General features: G+C 38.3%; 1 protein-coding gene across 4 annotated transcripts in view; it reads left to right on the top strand.

The window, feature by feature from the left end:
- The window catches only part of CHCHD3 (coiled-coil-helix-coiled-coil-helix domain containing 3), a 271,596-nt gene that overhangs the window by 49,520 nt on the left and 203,505 nt on the right, over positions 1 to 18,571 (top strand). For all 4 annotated transcript variants that reach the window (XM_036091684.2, XM_036091683.2, XM_036091682.2 and 1 more), the window contains exon 3: positions 8,734 to 8,815. In XM_036091684.2, coding sequence (XP_035947577.1) covers positions 8,734 to 8,815 — 82 coding nt within the window. The remainder of the gene's footprint in view (positions 1 to 8,733; positions 8,816 to 18,571) is intronic.

The following is an 18,571-nucleotide window of genomic DNA, read 5'->3' as shown; positions in this document are numbered from 1 at the left end:
CATATCTGTTGCCAGTGATGTACTGTTTTATTCCTTTACCTTCATTTTAGTGGGCTTTTAGGGGATGTGGAGGCTCAAGCATGAATTCAGTTCCATGAGGTTCCCATTTAACCTGTGTTTAGAGGGGAAGGGCTTTTAGCTTTTAGAGATTTTCTGGTTTGGGCCCTCAAGTTTACAGATGAACTATCCATGGCCTAGAGCAATGGTGGGTTTTTGAGCAAAATCACAAAAACAAATTGTGGCAAAACCTAGACTAAAAGGGAACCCCCCCTTGGTTTCCAGCTTGGTCCTCTTTGCATTTCTTGGGTCTTCCGAAGAAATGTTTGAGTATAGCCACACTCAGGACTACCAAAACGAAATGGAAACAGGTTTGGGCTTGGAGATTTAACGCTGTTTAATTTATAGTTTTATCCCCAGTGAACAAAACACATCCATTTATGAAACAAAAAAAATTAAGCTATGCATCAAAAAGCAATATCCAGAGGTAATTATTATTTTTTAATTTAAATTATAGATCTTATTTTCCTTGAGGCTTTGTGAGATCTTGCAACTATTATTCAGGATATGGAGACATGAAATACTAGATGTATCTGATTCTCAATACTGGTTTTACGAATTATCTACTTAAAAATGTGGAAACTGTAGCATGTGACTGATGAGCTTGTCTGTCGTTCTGCGGCTTCTGCGGCCTGGTGTTGATGTGTGTTTTCCCATAGAATGGAACGTGGAGCCGGTTTCCATGAGTGCTGGTTGTGAAGCAAACAATAAAATGAACATTATTTGCATCTTATGCCATTCAAATTAGAAATTTACAAAGGTATATAAATCCTGATGGAGCAGTAATACAATGAAATAAACCATTAACTTGATGCTGCTCATGTTTAGGTTACCACACTCTGTAGCACTGTGCCTTCTGATTCAGTATTTATGGTTATGAATGTGCATTTAAGGATTTTCATTCCAACACTGTCATTAACTGTAACGTATAGGTAGCCTCAGCTGCTCTGCCAGGTATCTGGGCAGATGGTGGTTTTTTTGAAGGCAGTCTTAAGATACATTATACTTGGGTGATAGTGAATGTAACTGTCAGCTGAACATCATACTTAATATACTCCTCTGTGTGTGTGTGTATGTTTAAATCAGGTTTATTTGTCTGCCAGGTAAATGGTGCCACAAATGGATAATGGCAAACCATTAACATGTTTCTTTCTAACCTCAGAGATTTGTCCTTGTCATCTTTTGACTCTTCTCCCAGTCAAACCCCGTACCTTTTGTAAGATAAAGAGCGGGACAGGATTTATCCTGCAACCCATGCTGTGAGTCATTGAGTTCCAATATACTGTGTGCTGTATTTCATTGATTGTGTGGATGCTTCCGTTATTCTATTTAAAACAATCAGTGCTCTTTTTGTATTAATGAATTTATTGAAATTATAAGATTAATGGATATTTCTATGGAGCTGAAAATTTAATTTGGCTTTGTCTTCTGGTATAAGCTGGGGCTCAACTGTCTCAATCCTGGCAGAGCCTCGGTCTTTTTCTAAAATCTGCTGCTTGTGTTATGCAGTTACATACATGTATGTTCCTCTTAGAGTTAGATCTTCATAGTTTCCCTTCAGTGCTTTTAAACTAGCATATGCAAATAATAGGCTTTATAAAATTGGACATGGCATGTATCAGCAAATGGTAAAACCGGAAAGACAAATGGAGTAAAGAAAAAAATCCCAGAGGACCTGACATTTTGCTGAGGCAAGCCATCATTTTTATTAAGTAACTTTTGGAGATTGTTTAAGAGATACTGTAATTGGGGAGGGAATTATAGTGTAAGGATGTTGCAAGGAAAATGAAGGGAAGGGAAAGTCATAGTCATGTCCTTGTTACAAAGGACACTGATATGTCCCCTGAGGTTCAGGGAATCTATATAAATCTTGAATCATAGTTGCAGTTTTAATTTTTTGTTTTTTCATAGATGATGAGGCATTCATAAAGTTCTTCCATCATTTGGAGTCCTTCCTGTTCTCCATTCGAGGAACTATCTTGAATATAGTGACTCTCTCTTTTCACCTCTTCCTTCCTTGTCTCCCTCTAGTTTACCAAGTTTCTGAAAATGGAATTTGGACGTAAGTCATATAACATGAAGGCAGGTGAGGCATAATGAATTTATGCTACACTTTCTCTGAGAATTAAGACCATGGTATTCTATTCCTAAGAAAACTAGGATCTATAATAAGTAGGAGTTTCTTATTTGATCCTGAACCCAAATGAGAAATTCAGATTCTTAGAATTTCTGAAGAATTTAAATTCTTAGAAATTTAGAATGTGGCCAAGAGGAGTAAAAGATTGCTAGGCAGTCAGTAAAGAATTAGTGGACTAACCAAAACATTTGTTTAGAAGGTTGTTCACTAAAAACAAATACAGATTTGTTAGGAATCGTGAGCTGCTTTCTACCATACAAGTATTTATTATTTTCAATAATAGTTTTACAGGGGCACCTGGGTGGCTCAGTCAGTGAAGCGTCTGCCTTTGACTCGGGTCATGATCTCAGGGTCCTGGGATCGAGCCCCACATTGGGCTCTCTGCTCAGCGGGGAGTCTGCTGCTCCCTCTCCCTCTCCCTTTGTGCGCTCTCTCTCTTTCTCAAATAAATAAATAAAATCTTAAAAAATAGTTTTAAAGATAGGGCCAGACTTGCTGTAACCAAGCAATTGAAATACTTGGCGTTTTTTTCACATGTTTTATGGTCAGTGTTGTATCATCTACAACGAATTGAGAAAATGCCAGTGTTTGTGTATGTTTGCCATTGAGAAAGACAATAAAATGGTTTTTGAGAAGACTTTTTAAAAGTATAGGATTCAAGTATGTGAAGAAAATACCCTTTTGTCTTAACACATTTTAAAAGGAAAGTGTTGTATGTATGTAAAAGCTGTGGAAGCATACTTACTGAGCTTGAAATAGGTTTGCAGATTTCCATGGCAAATCTGATTTATATGGCTTGAACATTTCTCCTTTTTACTTTTTGTCATTTCACAAACTTTGCCAGTCCCTAAAGATCTACTTGGAAACTCACTGTGCTAATAGGCAAGGTTGGCCTTTCCTGAGCTTCTCTTAAAGTAGCCCATCCTGAAACACTGACCTTTTAATTTAATAACAGTTTTATTTGAGAAAATGTTCAGATCCTGAGGGCTGAAAATAATGTTTTCGGAAAGGCCATTTTAAATAGTGGTCTCCACATGGTATATCTTTTTCCCTTCTGTGCTTTGGACCAAACCCATCAGAAGAAATAATATATTGTTGCTTTCTGTATTCTGTTGATTTAAAAACAAATAACATGAAACTTAGATTTGCTCAAAACCCATTACTATACTGGTTTACTTCCCTGCCTTGGCTTTGATTTGCTATTTTAGATTTTAAACTCTTTATGCTAGGTCATGTTTTATCTTTTGTTATTTTAAATTCTCACTTGTAGCTAAGGTAATTACTTTTTCAGCTGTGACCTTGGACGTGAGACCCAAAATTGTATTTTTTTCTTCTTTTTTCTTTTCCAGAAATAGCTGGGGCGTTAGAAAGACAGCTGTGCTTTGGTCTCTTTACTGACAAAAAGTGATGTCAACCAGTTGGTCCCTTGGGCACATCTTCTTCAGTGGCCTCAGGAGTTTCTGGCTCTTTGCATCACTTTGTGGTGCTTTCTCACTCCCACCTCTCTCCCTTGTAGCCTACCTAGATGACATCACCAGTGACCTCCATCTGTTTCTCACCTCACCCCTGGCAGGTGGTGGGGCTGACAGGATAGTCAGGATGGTATAGAGAAAGAGGACAGGCCTTGAAGCCACACTTTCCTTCTCTGCAGTCTCTCTTGCATGGCTTCCTTCCCATCTTCCCAGCTGGTCGCCATTTGGTAATGGAGTCCTTACTGTTCCATTTTAGGTTTATCACATCATCATAAAAAGCTCTCTGCTGACTTTGGCTTTTCCCGTAGTTGGAAGCCCCTATATAAGCGGCATAAAATGCACCATGAAGACCTGGAGACTTATTAGCTCACTTAGAAAACTGATCCCATTTCTGCATACTAAGACCTGGTATGCTGAGGTTTCTTTCACTGAAGCCTAGTTCTAATTGTTGAAATGAAATTCACTTGAATTGTGATTGAGACTTTGATTGAATTTTGCCTGAGAAAAATGTTGCTGTGGTCATTTGAAAAAATCCAGGGGGAAGCGGTGTGATTGTACATATCAGCCTCACTCTGTAGATTCTGCCTGGTATGGGAAACTTAAGAGTATAGTTTGTGTAGTATTAGTTGGGTTAAATATTTATTTCAGTTTTTGCTACTAATTAGAGCTACCAGCTGTGAACAACTTGAAAAAATGTAGTGTGATGTTGTTTTGCTTGTTTATGAGAAGTAGCTGAAAATGTGAAAATTATCACCTTGTGGAGTGCATAGTCTAGAACTTCATGGCCAGCTGACCCCCATGTAACCCAGCAGGTCCTGGTTTTGGATGAGAAAATCAAAACTCAGGTAGATTACCTGATTGATCCAAAGTCTAGCTGATGGAAAAACAGAGAATGTTTGGACTCTTTGCTGGGCTATTACTGTCTGTAACGTCTCTGCTGGTGTTTGTATTATTTTAAACCTTTAATACTGAAAAAATCTTTAAGATTTGCCTGAATGCAGACAGAATTCTCTGTGCTAGTTTTTTTCTTGATTTTATGTGACCTTTTCAAAGCCAAGACTTGTATCTTTCTCATATTATAGACTGTGAAGTAGGAGAGAAGACAATCAGCAGCATAGTATATAGATCAAAGGGACCCTGGAGAACGTCCAGTTGAGAACAGCCTTTTGAGGAAAACTGTACGGAGAGGCTAGTAACTTTCATCCCAGGTCCTCCAGATTGTTGATGGCCAAGCTTGGATTAAACCTCAATTAGTATTTATTCCTTTCTCTGATTCCTTGTCCATTATTCTGTTTTTATATTATTTTCTTTTTTCTTTTTATAGCTGTATTGAGATGGATATACATTTTGTTTATCTATTCATCAGTGGATGGGCAGTTAGGTTGTTTTTCACTTTTGGGATATTGTGAATACTGCCGTAAATATTTTAAATTCTCTTGAGTATATACAGTACCTAAATGTGGAATTGCTAGATCACATGGCAACTGCGTTTGGCATTTTGAGGAACTGCCAAAGTGTGTTCTGTGGTGGCCACATTATTTTACATTCCCACCAGCAATGTATCAAGGTTCCAATTTCTTCACATTCTCACCAACACTTGTTAATGCTTGTCTTTTTGATTTTACTAGGTTTGAATTGGTGTATCATCATGGTTTTGATTTGTGTTTCCCTGATGATGAATGCCGTTGAGCCATGTTTCATGTGCTTATTGGCCACTTGTATTATCTTTTTTAGAGAAATACCTGTTTCTGTCCTTTGCCCATTTTTAATTTTGTTGTCTTTTTGTTTATGTATTTTGGATACAAGTCTCCTGTCAGCGATATGATTTGCCAGAATTTTCTCCCATTCTGTGGCTTGTCTTTTCACCTTGATGGTGTCCTTTGGTGCTGTTTTTGTTTTCTGATAATCCACACCTAAGAGAACATGTCCTTATTACCTTTCCTATATCTTCATTGTTATTACCCAGTGTCAGCAAAATTTTATTTTATTTTTTATTTTTTAAAATTTTATTAGGTTAGTCATCATACATTACATCATTAGTTTTTGATGTAGTGTTCCATGATTCATTGTTTGCATATAACACCCAGTGCTCCATTCAATACGTGCCCTCCTTAATACCCATCACCAGGCTAACCCCCCCCACCCCCCCACCCCCCTCCCCTCTAAAACCCTCAGTTTGTTTCTCAGAGTCCATAGTCTCTCATGGTTTGTCTCCCACTCCGATTCCCCCCCTTCATTTTTCCCTTCCTACTATCTTTTTTTTTTTTTTAACATATAATGTATTATTTGTTTCAGAGGTACAGGTCTGTGAGTCATCAGTCTTACACAATTCACAGCACTCACCATAGCACATACCCTCCCCAATGTCCATCACCCAGCCACCCATCCCTCTCACTCCCACCACTCCAGCAACCCTCAGTTTGTTTCCTGAGATTAAGAATTCCTCATATCAGTGAGATCATATGGTACTTGTCTTTCTCTGATGGACTTATTTCACTTAGCAAAGTACCCTCTAGTTCTATCCATGTTGTTGCAAATGGCAAGATTTCTTTCTTTTTTTTGATGGCTGCATAATATTCCAGTGTGTGTGTGTGTGTGTGTGTGTGTGTGTGTGTGTGTGTGTATACCACATCTTCTTTATCCATTCATCTGTTGATGAACATCTTGGCTCTTTCCATGGACATTGCTACTATAAACATTGGGGTGCACGTACCCCTTCAGATCCCTACATTTGTATCTTTGGGGTAAATACCCAGTAGTGCAATTGCTGGGTTGTAGGGTAGCTCTATTTTCAACTTTTTGAGGAACCTCCATACTGTTTTCCAGAGGAGTGGCTGCACCAGCTTGCATTCCCACCAACAGTGTAGGAGGGTTCCCCTTTCTCCACATCCTCACCAACATCTGTCGTTTCCTGACTTGTTAATTTTAGCCATTCTGGCTGGTGAGGTGGTATCTCATTGAGGTTTTGATCCGGATTTCCCTGATGCCGAGTGATGTTGAGCACTTTTTCATGTGTCTGTTGGCCATTTGGATGTCTTCTCTGGAAAAATGTCTGTTCATGTCTTCTGCCCATTTCTTGATTGGATTATTTGCTCTTTGGATGTTGAGTTTGATAAGTTCTTTATAGATTTTGGATACTAGCCCTTTATCTGATATGTCATTTGCAAATATCTTCTCCCATTCTGTCGGTTGTCTTTTGGTTTTGTTGACTGTTTGCTGTGCAAAAGCTTTTTGTCTTGATGGAGTCCCAGTAGTTCATTTTTGCCCTTGCTTCCCTTGCCTTTGGTGATGTTTCTAGGAAGAAGTTGCTGCGGCTGAGGTCAGAGAGGTTGCTGCCTGTGTTCTCCTCTGGGATTTTAAAAGATGGACTCTTCTCTCATATTTAGGTCTTTCATCCATTTTGAGTCTATTTTTGTGTGTGGTTTAAGGAAATGGTCCAGTTTCATTCTTCTGCATGTGGCTGTCCAATTTTCCCACCACCATTTGTTGAAGAGACTGTCTTTTTTCCATTGGACATTCTTTCCTGCTTTGTCGAAGATTAGTTGACCATAGAGTTGAGGGTCCATTTCTGGACTCTCTATTCTGTTCCATTGATCTGTGTGTCTGTTTTTGTGCCAGTACCATACTGTCTTGATGATTACATGTCAGCTAAATTTTATTTATTTATTTATTTATTTGTTTATTTATTACATGTCAGCTAAATTTTAAAAAGGTTGTTTATATCCCGTTGTAATTCAGTTTTTGCATATGCCCTGAGGCAAGGCCCTTATAACATAGAGATCATCAAGTAAAGTGTCCACCTAGTTTTCCACCTAATAGGCTCCGCCATTTGAAGTACTTCTTAAGTCCTGTGTGTATTCCTAGATCCTCCCAAGTTTTTCTGGTGCTTTCTTGGTCATGATTTTAGGTAGTGGGTTCCTAGTAAAGCAGAAATAGTCTCTGCTTATTTCTTATGAAAGGCTCTTAAGGAATATATAAAATTTGTCTATTTTATTTGCTATCATAGCTGTAAGAATCTTTACAAAACATATCGTACATTTTCCAATTGGAAAGACCAGATGTTTCAAATCAAGTCACCAGGTATTTAGAAAGCTCCAGCTGTCTTCTCAGCACTTTTCCATGTTTCTCTCCAATTGTTGGCATTTGACGTTGAATGACATATTTTCCAAAAAATATGACTTCAAAATGTTTATGAATCATAAATGCCCTTTTTTAATAAATCATGGAAAAATGAATGTAAGTACAAATGATTTACTGTCAGAAATGGTTTTTTAAAGTGTTTAATTATATGGGGCACCTGGGTGGCTCAGTTGGTTAAGTGTCTTGACTCTTGATCTTGACTCAGGTCTTGATCTCAGGGTTGTGAGTTCAAGCCCCATATTGGGCTTCACATTGGGCGTGGAGCTTACTAAAAAAAATTAAAGTGTTTAATTATCAAAATGAGAATGTTTTGGTGTCATTTTCCTCTCTGAAATCCCTCTCTTACAGCCTCTCCTCCCCTTATACATGATTGTCTGACTTTAATGATAGGACATCATTTTAAAGAATTTGTACTTAATGGCTCAGTCCCCACTGGGCGGTAAGCAGCTCCTTGAGTTTATTATACTTTTTGGCAGGTGTGGAAATTTCTAGGTCACCAGGGAACTTTTGATTAAATTACTCCTGAAGTGCACTAATTGGTCTTTTCTACAGTGCTTAGGTAGTTCCAAGGAGACACTGACCAGCTGGCAGAACTTTGCCCATTAAGATCTAGTCTCAGCTTTGTTTTCTGGAGTGTTTTCTTGCTTTTGTTTTTTAAGAAATCACTGATTGGGGACCCCTGGGTGGCTCAGTCGTTAAGCGTCTGCCTTCCGCTCAGGTCATGATCCCAGGATCCTGGGATCTACTCTCGCATCAGGTTCCCTGCTCAGCGGGGCGTCTACTTCTCCCTCTGCCTGCCTCTCCCCCTGCTTGTGCTCTTGCTCACTGTCTCTTGCCCACGCTCTCTCTCTCTAGCAAATAAATAAATAAAATCTTAAAAAAAAAAACTCACTGATTTTATCTCCTTCCACTCTTTATTGATCCTAGTTTCTGATGAAGAATTGAAGAGAAGAGTGGCTGAGGAGCTGGCATTGGAGCAAGCCAGGAAAGAGTCTGAAAATCAGAAACGGTGAGTTTTGTGGTATCTGAGAGAGATGTTGGTGGCCTCTAACCATAATTACGAAACATTTTTGGAGAGGGATGATTGTAATAAGACTCATTATTTGCGTTTGGCTGCACTTCAGAATGTGTTGAGTATAAGAATGTGGCCATTTTTAGTTTTGGACTGTGCTTATGAAAGCCCGATGTTACGCTCTTCCCACACTTGATTGTGACCACTGTATCTCTTGTGAGGTTCTTAGCTGCATGATTACTGACAAGTTTCTTACTATGTGAGCAGTAGTTCTTGAGGATTCTCCAGACATTTCTTAGGCGAGTTTCTTCCAACATATGTGTTTATGATTGAAAATTGTATAGTCTACAATGGGTGTTAAGGCTTAGAATATTGTAGCTAATGATGAATGTCATATGTTTGACTTAATGTCCATATTGACACTAACTAGCACTAATTAGTAATGTACTCACTCAAAGAAGCTGAAGACATTGCAGAAATATGTAAGGTTGGAAAATCAAAATCCTCCATACTTCTGTTCCATTTTTGAACATTTTAGTCTTTTGTACATCTATGCAATTATTGTCATTACTAATACTAATGACAGCTGAGAGAATGTTCACTGAAGTGTTTTTGTAATAGTAGAGAACGGAAGCACTCCAAATGCCCATTATGGGGACTGGATGAATGAATTAGGATACCTACCTACAATGGAATACTAGACAGTCAAGTAGATCTTTATGTGCTGATTCAGAAAGATGTGGAAAGACCATAAATTGAAGAAAAGCAGCATTCAAAACAGCATGATAATATTTATTTGGTAAAAAATACTACTTTTAAAGATTTAAAGTATATACTTATTCATGAAAATATGTGAATACATTTTAATCCAAGATAGAGTCAAGTGCTTCCCATCTGTGCTATTTCTGAAATTTGCATATAGCACAGAGTTTTATTATATAATCATGTGAATGTCTTCCTGCTGTGAATACTAGGCACATGCCTACCACATGTAGATGCCTAGTATGTATTTGTTTTTATTTTGGACTGCTTAACTATTTTGTTTGAGAGAGCTAAATGTAAAGAGTCTTTGGATTGGATTCTAGTCCTCACTGACCACAGGACCTTCAACATATAATTTAACCTCTTTGGGCCTTCAAGATTTTATTTCTAAACTGAGGGGTTTGAAAAATGTTCTCTAATATTTCTTTCCCTTTGACGAAGTGCTAAACTACCTCTGATTTGCTTGAAATGTGTGGAACAGGATATAAGTTTTAGATTAAGACCACCATTTTTTCGGGAAATAGGGAAGGCTCATGGCTTAGGGTTTTAAAAAATCAAGATGTAATTAGTACTGCTGAAAGGGTCTGTGAGTATTTCAATACTTTCTCACAGAGCACTTTATAATTACTTAATTGGGTTAGGTTGATGGAGTATATAATTAGAGAGTGAAGTTTAAATATTCAAAAAATTTCAGACCATTTTCATTAAGAAGCAAAGAAAATCGATACATTATGGTAGAAATTCTTGTCTTTGAAATTTTATTATTTTTAATTGAATTTTATTTTAATAAGGCTTTTTTTTGGTTAGATGCTCATGTTTACTTTGCTTATTATACTTCACATAGGATTTTTGTCTTCCTTTCTCCACATATGGTACAGGCTTTTGGTTATAATAATTCCTTACTGTGGTGTTTGGTTTTTGTTTTTGTAGGTTTTTTTCCCCTTCATTATTCAACTCTCATTTGCTCTGACTTGGTCTGTGGAAGGTTAAAGGGCACATGAGATGAATAAAAGGTGCCAATGAGATCCAATTTTATACCTCATGTGGACTGAGGTTGGCAGCCTCACTGTAAACTGGACAAATGACTATTGATAAGGAATTTATTTTCTGTCACCTTTAAGGAGAGCGGAGGGTAGTAAAACCTTTTTATTATTTTTTCTTAAAAAAAATTTTTATGTTTGATGCTTTCTTCATGAAAACTTCCAGCTGTCAAATCTTGGCAAAAAGTGTGTGTTCATCTATATGATAGTTCTTAGTAGAATCAATAGCTGTTTTTTTTTTTCCTTTCTACTGGAGAAGAAATCTTAGGAAAAGCATTAAGAAAAAAATTCTTTTTTGAGAGAGAGAGAGAGCACATGGGCTGGGGTAGGCAGAGGGAAGGGAGAGGGAGCGAGAGAATCTTAAGCAGGCTCCATGCCCAGCGTGGAGCCCGAGGTGGGGCTTGATCTCACGACCCTGAGATCAAGACGAGCCGAAATCAAGAGTCAGATGCTTAACCGACTGAGCCACCCAGGAGCCCCACGTTAAGAGAGTTTTATGTGTAGTCTTTTTTATTTTATTTATTTATTAAAAAGATTTTATTTATTTGAGAGAGAGAAAAAGAGAGAGCACAAGCAGGGGGAAGGGGCAGAGGGAGAAGCAGGCTACCCGCTAAGCAGGGAGCCTGATGTGGGGCTCGATCCCAGGACTCTGGGATCATGACCTGAGTCAAAGGCAGACGCTTAACCGACTGAGCCACCCAGGCACCTCTTTTTGTAGTCTTTTAAAAGCAAGTTTTTGGAGTCATGAAGCATTTAATACATTATTGTATCTGTTACCTTGATTGAATAAAGCTTTGTACGCAGTTTTAGAGAATGGTTCTTTGTGCCATTGTCCTGTCACTTGTATACATGCTGCTTACTAGTCTTACCTTGCTCTCCAGGTGCCCACATGATGGTAGGCAAGTTCTCAAGCACTTAAGAGTGGCGCATAGGCACACATACATGTAAGGAACCAAATTTGTGCAAAAAGGACTTTGGAAATCATATTTTTTTTCCTACAGAATATTTATTATCATTGTTTAACCTTTTTATTATGGACATTTTAAAGCACGCTGAAAAACAGAGAAGAGTACAATGAATCCCCAGGAGCCGTCATATTATTTCAACAATTCTGGTTTCATCTATACCCCAGTCACTCTGCCTATATGTGGCAAATGGTGAGGGAACAATAACATTTTTACTAAGCTGGTGAATTCTCTGGCAGGGAAATAATCTAAAATGTCTTCTGTCAGGCTTGCTTAAAGAAGGTCCTTTGTTTCAGTTGGGTTTTTGATTGAAAGACTGAAACTTAACTCTGGCTAACTTAGGAAGCAAGAACATTTTGAGAAGCATATAGGATAGCTCAAAAGAATCAAAAGGAAGATGAGAAGACTACTAGCTAGTGAAGAACTGGGTACTACTAAAACTGTACACAGTGGGGAAGAAGTAAGTCCCTAAAAGGAAATCAGGATGAAGGCTTCACAACAAAGGGAAAAGGATGGTGGGTGGCTAAATTCCATTGAATTGAAGATGTCATCGATTTTAAGAAGCATTTGGTGTACCACTAAGAAAAAAATTGCTGCAAATTATAGCAATAATGGTTTATCTCTTAGAAATTTTATTGAAAGAGCTCATTAAGATTTTATTTGAATTTTTAAAAACCTATCACTTGTGTATTCATGAAAAAGGAAAATGTAAGCAAAATAAATAGGTTAAGGCAGTGTTCTGGTCCTCGGGGCGGGGGGGGGGAATACTTTCGTCCCCAGGGGACATAAGACAACGTCTGGAGACATTTTTGGCTGTCACAGCTTGCTTGGTGTTATTGGCATCTAGCAGGTCCAGGCTAGGGGTGCCGCTGAATGTCCTGTAATGCATAGGATAACCACCTCCCCACCCCAGACAAAGAACTGTCTGGCTCAGTATGTCACTAGTGCTGCCATTGGGAAACCCAGGGTGAAGGGGTTCTTAAAACTTGCTCACATTTGGTCTGATTCTTCTGAATCACTCTTGGACTTGATGTTCTTGTTCTTATTCTGTGCCATCAAAACCTTGGCGCCTCAGCATTCCTTAAAAGATTGCTCCACTGTCGTTCCCGGGATTCTTCCAGGCTGCTGACACCCGTTGTGCAAATGCTGATGTCACGCACAGGCTGTGGCCACTGTGCAGGACTGCCGCGGGGCGGACGGCAGTTGTGAGACGCTTTCGGGCGGGTGAACACATGGGAGACTGTGCTCCTAGAACCGTGTTCTGCCCGCACACTCCAGACACACTTGAGGCTGGAACATCGGCCAGGCTGAAGGGACTTGCTGAGTGTCTGTCTTGTGTCCCACCTGGTGCAGAAGGCCTTTGACAGCATCTCTGCCTGGCAGGGGCCACACACATGTACAGCCCATTCAGAAATGGTTTAAACTGAGGATATTTCATTAGGCCATTGAAAATGTACCCGAACTCCTTTCCTTTAAGTCTCCACTCCCTTAAATCTTAACATGCAGATGTAGCCTCATTAAAAGTTGCTTTAGTAGGAGAAGGGCTCTACTAAGACCAGTGACCATGTAGCTAGTTGTATGCACTCTGACTGGATATGCTGTATTCTCATTTCTTTTTTCTTTTTTTCATATCTAAGAAAACATTTACACATGGACTCTCAATTCAGGTTATTTTAGATCTGATTCTGTTTTATGAAAATCTTCAATGATTTGCTTAGTTGACAAGCTGATACCCCCCAAATCACTGACGTAATATAGTACACACACTAAAATTGATGGGTCTAATTTGGAATCCTGGTTTTGCTTACCACAACATCTCATGGACGGGATAGTTGTTCGGTGCATTGGGAGTCAAGAGTAAATTAAATGCCCATGTCAGCAGTCTGTTTTTGCTATTCTTCTCTATTGCCTATTTTGGATTATACCTGACCATACTGTGTTGGAACTGTAGCAAGCCAATATGGCAGGGACGCGGTAGACTGCAGTTTGAGTATAGACTTTTAAAATGTGGTCCTCTGCACCCTACCTCCAAGAGTCAATCTCTGACAGTAAGAAAAATGTGACTACTTCTGACCTCTGACCTTTGGCATTTGAATTTCACCTCTTTACCTATAAAGGCAAGTGAAAGTGTTTCAGCTTTAATAACCTTTCTTCAAGAAACCAGGATGATGTAACTAACTGTACATCAACCAAGATGACTTCCTTGCTGTTTTTAGATGAACAGCAAGCAGTTGAAATTTTACCCCATTTTTAATGACTTGAAAAATTACCTTAGATTTGTGAGACATAAAATAATTAATTTGGTTTAATAAATTAGTCATAAATTTTGTCAGTATCTGGGTAAGTTAAACACAGTCCATTAATTTTTTTCAATTTATAGCATCAGGTAAGGGCTTATATTATCAAATAAGGGCTTAAAGCTTATTTGTGCATTTAGTTTCTTACAGTAAAAGTGAAATTCACAGCGATGGTATCTTCTGTTTAAACTCATATAATAATTCATTTCAGTTTTATTATTAGTTGTTTTCTGCCTGTGGAAGAAAAAGCTGGGAAAGAAAGGCGTAAAGAATCCACTGGAGAAAAACAGGGTATTGTAGGTTAGTGTCACATTGAAAATACGTAAGTCCGAAGTCATTTACCTGGTGTGGTGCCTTGCACATAGCGAGTTCTCACAAACATTTGCTCAGCTGAATCACTGGAGCTGGAAAATCCTGACAATCTTCTAGCAAGGACGGTCTGTTTTATATGCTTATATGTTTTATAACATATATATATATATGCTATGTTTTGTTAAAAATAAAAGCAAATTATGCCTTTAAAAAGACATTAACTAGAGACCATAGATACTTCTAAACCTTTGTTTTAAATTAATGTAGTGTTAAACATCACTTTCCAGTTGTAAACACAAATCACACATGTATGAAATTGCATACCTTCAACCTGTGTGTAATCTCTAGGTATATAAGAATTTAAAAAAATCAGCAATTTTCAAGGAACAAGTGCTGTTAATAACTGGTATTTATCAATGGTGTATTATAAAAGTGAAGTTTTCAAGTGACTTTAAAAGATCAATTAGTCAATATTTTCTCAAGGCACTCAACTGTCACAGGCAAATGACTCTCACTTCTGATTTAGAAATATTTGCAAATAAGGTGATTAAAGAAATTTGAGTTAATCACTCTCCATTTGATGTCCAGTGTAACGTGTACCACTCTGCTGTGATGTGAGCACATTTCCCTGTGTACCGGATGGCTTGTTGGCATCGTCTGCGAAATACTCCTTGATACGCACTAACATTTAAGAGCTCCCTCTGTAGCATGAAAATCCCTATGTAAGAGAATTGTTTTCTTATTGAAGCCTTTTTTAAAATGCGTACTGCATTGCTGTTGTTTTATACCTATCCCTTTTCTATTACATTTGCTTAAAAGTAGATAAAGAACGAACCCGTTCTCGCTGCAAGAGGAAGATTGCGTCTTAGCCACCTGATACTTTTTCCGTGGAAGATGATTAGAAGTGCTGTGTATGTACTAGGTATTGGAATCTTTCGCCATCTGCCACTTTCATCGTTTTCTCTTCAAATGGCACTTTTCTGTTTTTAGTAGAGACGACTGCTTTCTATAACCAACCATTATAGAAGGTTGTATTATCCAGTCTGTGTTTTGTTTACCTCTCTTCTTTTTCCAAAGCCAATTTTCTTTCTTATCGATGCTATGTTGTTGTAGGATCCTACCCTGAATTCTGTTTAAGAAGCTATTTCTACATGGTGGGAATATTAAACCTGGAAAACCAGAATCAGTCAAGCATGCCATAGAGATCTGTAACTTTTTTATTGATTGTAATAGCAGCAGTGATGTTCAACCACTTCTTGCTCACGTTTCTTTTGACAGTAATTACAGAGTTTTCTCTCATGAAGCCAGTGTTTGAAGTAATTTGTGCTAAAGTTGGTTTCTACATTTGGAAGTTTCTAGGAATTGGTTTCTGAGTGTTCTGTGGTTGTAGTAGTTCTTGTTGAAGTTTCTGCATTACCAGTACAATCTGGGGAAGAGCGGAGCCTGTAATGTGCTCTATAAATCATTTATCATTCCTTCCATAACACTGACAATAGCATTCATAGTTTATCCCTGCTTTATAGAAACAGATGACTGAAGTAGACATATGCAAAGTTTCTCAGTCAGCAGCAGAACGGGGCTTGAATTGGACTGCCCCTTAGCCCCACACCATCTATTGCTGAGGTGATAGAATCATACTCTCACATCATCTTGTAAAACATTATTCAAAAGAAGCCCAACGTGGGACTCCAGTATGAAAGCTGATTCAAGTGCCATCTGGTTAGGGCTAGGACTAGGAATGTAGAGCTCTGTCAGCCTTTACCCCCGCCCTTTTCCCTCCCTAGAGACCTGGGAATCACCTTCACAGGCCCTAATGCTATTAGGGCTGAGTTTGAGAAACCTGTGGTCAGGATAATTTTCTCTCAAATTTGGACGCTTTGTGTGTGAGGAGTATACTTGTCCAAACAGCATTTGTTGGATGGCTGCAGTTTTGTTTCTGTTTTAGAAGGTGAGTGGGCAGTGGTCTCATGTCCATTTCCTTGAGTCCAGAAGTCCGTATTTATGGATGGTGGTCCACGGAGGCTGGGCCTCACCCTGGCTGAGCCCTCAGTGCTCGCCCTTCTGGAAGCCATCTGCTGATCCTGCTGGTAATGAGTGCTGTGTTAGGAAGAGTGTAGAAGAATGTGAGATCCTTCTATAGCAGTTCACTTTGGAAACAGTGGAGAAATATACGGAGAGGGTCCCCTCTTTCCTTTCCTGACCTTAACAGCTTTGCCGGTAGAGCCTTGAGTTGACGAGGAGTGTGGGCAACATAGTTGTAAATCAGATGTAAATTTTTTCTCAGCATTATAATATTTCCAAACACTGGCACATTTTGATGTTGAAGTAATAACCCCTCCCCGCTCCTTTCCTGGCTGGAGAAAACTGTTAAGAGCAAGTGGCTCATGTTAAGTTTCTGTTAAATATTTTGCTGAGGAAATCCATATTCTTTTGCATCCCACTCATCCAGAAGCAGATAGGGTTTGTCTTTGGAAACTTTCTTCACAGTTTATAGATGACAAGCACATAGAATATGCACACTGGGATCGCGTATTATCTGTTGTGAAAAACACTTCCGAGTACAGGACCTATTTGCCCAACTAAAATGAGAAAATTAAAAAAAATTGCAGGTGATGTTGCCTTGTATTTGTTATGTGTTCTGTACTATTCTGAGCACTTGATGTGTTTTAAGTCAGTCATCCACCCAGTGCCTCTGTTTACCCCACTTGATAAACAAGGAAACTGAGAGGTAAAAGAACTTGCCCAAGCTTGTATCTAGTAAGTGATGAGTCTGGGATTTGAACCCACATCTATGGAGTCCCTGCACTTTACTGTCTTGCAGTACTACCTTTCCGTGTGTACCGGGAGTACTTTCTTTAAAGTTTTTCATTTATCACTGTGGGAAGGAGTAGCAAGCATTTACTTGGATTTTCACGTGTAAATTGTAGTAAATAAAAGATCACTCAAAAATGACCTCTGTTGTGTGCTACTGGTTATTAGATCTGGGCAGCTGCTCAGGATGATCTTTTTACCACTTCCTTTATTTTAGGACCAAAATTTTTGGAGAATTTGTGCTTAAAGTTAGTATTCTTTATTTACGTAGGCGATAACTTACTATGAAATGCTCGTTTGTGTACGTATTTTAAGTGATGGTAGCAATTTGAATTTCCTGTTAGCTTAAGATTGGGACATTTCTCTTCATTGCTCAGTGTGGTGGCAGGGCGTGTGGAAGCAGGTGGTAAGTGCTCTGCCTCCTGAACTTTAGAGACGCGTGTCAGCTGCTGGTGACGGAGGCACGCGTGTGCTCAGCGGTGTTCGGCTGAGTTCATTGGAGCCACTCGGGCCCTGCCATTGTTCCGGAAGCAATAAAGAGGCACGGGATTTACTTTAATAGATGACTGTGGAATGGAAATCATTTTGCATTTCTCCTTTTATATTCATCGTTAGGTTTGTTTTTTATTTTTTAAAGACTTATGGTTATTCTTTTATTTTGTATGGGTTGTATTGCTTCATGTATTAGGTTTTTGGTTTGTAGTATTCGTTATTATTCATTTGTCTTTTTTGTAATGATCGAAGTATTTTGGTAAATCATTACATTTAGCTTACAAACTTCTGTGTTTTTAAATCAGTTAGAAAATGAGCTGTTAGGACAATGTGCCTTTGGAACTAGAATATAGAATTCCTCCATTGAATAATGTGCAGGTAGTGCAATGTGTGGAGCAATTTATTACATACTATTTGCAGCCGCTTCCTTACACATACACTGTGTGGCGCCTGCACGCTTAAACCATTTCATTTGGAATTTTTTTTTCAAGTTATCCCATTAAGATGATTGTAGTGTGATTTTCGACATCAAGTATAAAGTATAAAAATAGTTTATTAACCATTAATGTTTCAATTAATGATTTAAATTTGAGTTCCTTCACAACTTCTTAGAATGGATTGCTTAAATATTTCCTGGTGCCATTTTGTGAGATTAAAACAGAAATCCCTTAAAAACTCATAAATTACAGTTTTGCTTCAATTACAGTAGGATGATGGATTAAAACCAAATGAAATAAAAACAAAACCAAAAAAAAAGGCAACCAAAACCACTAATTTAATATGGGAAATGTCAATTAATTTAAAAACCATTACCCATACTCTGGTTTCTCTTCAAATCATATAAATCTTTCACCTTTTAAAAACCATTACCCAACAGAGTTTCTGCAATTTTTATTACTGCTACAGAACCTGGTAGGTTTGACTTAGAAAGTCATTCCTCATACTACTGAAAGCATGGATGTTTATTTGTTTAAAAAAATTACAAAAGAAATATATTATATATTGAAGAAATCCAGATAATATAGAAGCATAAAAACTTAGTCATCTTTCCCTCTCCCCTCCTGCCCCTGCTCT

This window comes from Halichoerus grypus, chromosome 12 (genome assembly GCF_964656455.1).
Source record: "Halichoerus grypus chromosome 12, mHalGry1.hap1.1, whole genome shotgun sequence".
In the NCBI taxonomy this organism is placed as follows: Eukaryota; Metazoa; Chordata; class Mammalia; order Carnivora; family Phocidae; genus Halichoerus; species Halichoerus grypus.
This window is presented reverse-complemented; position numbering and strand designations above follow the sequence as displayed.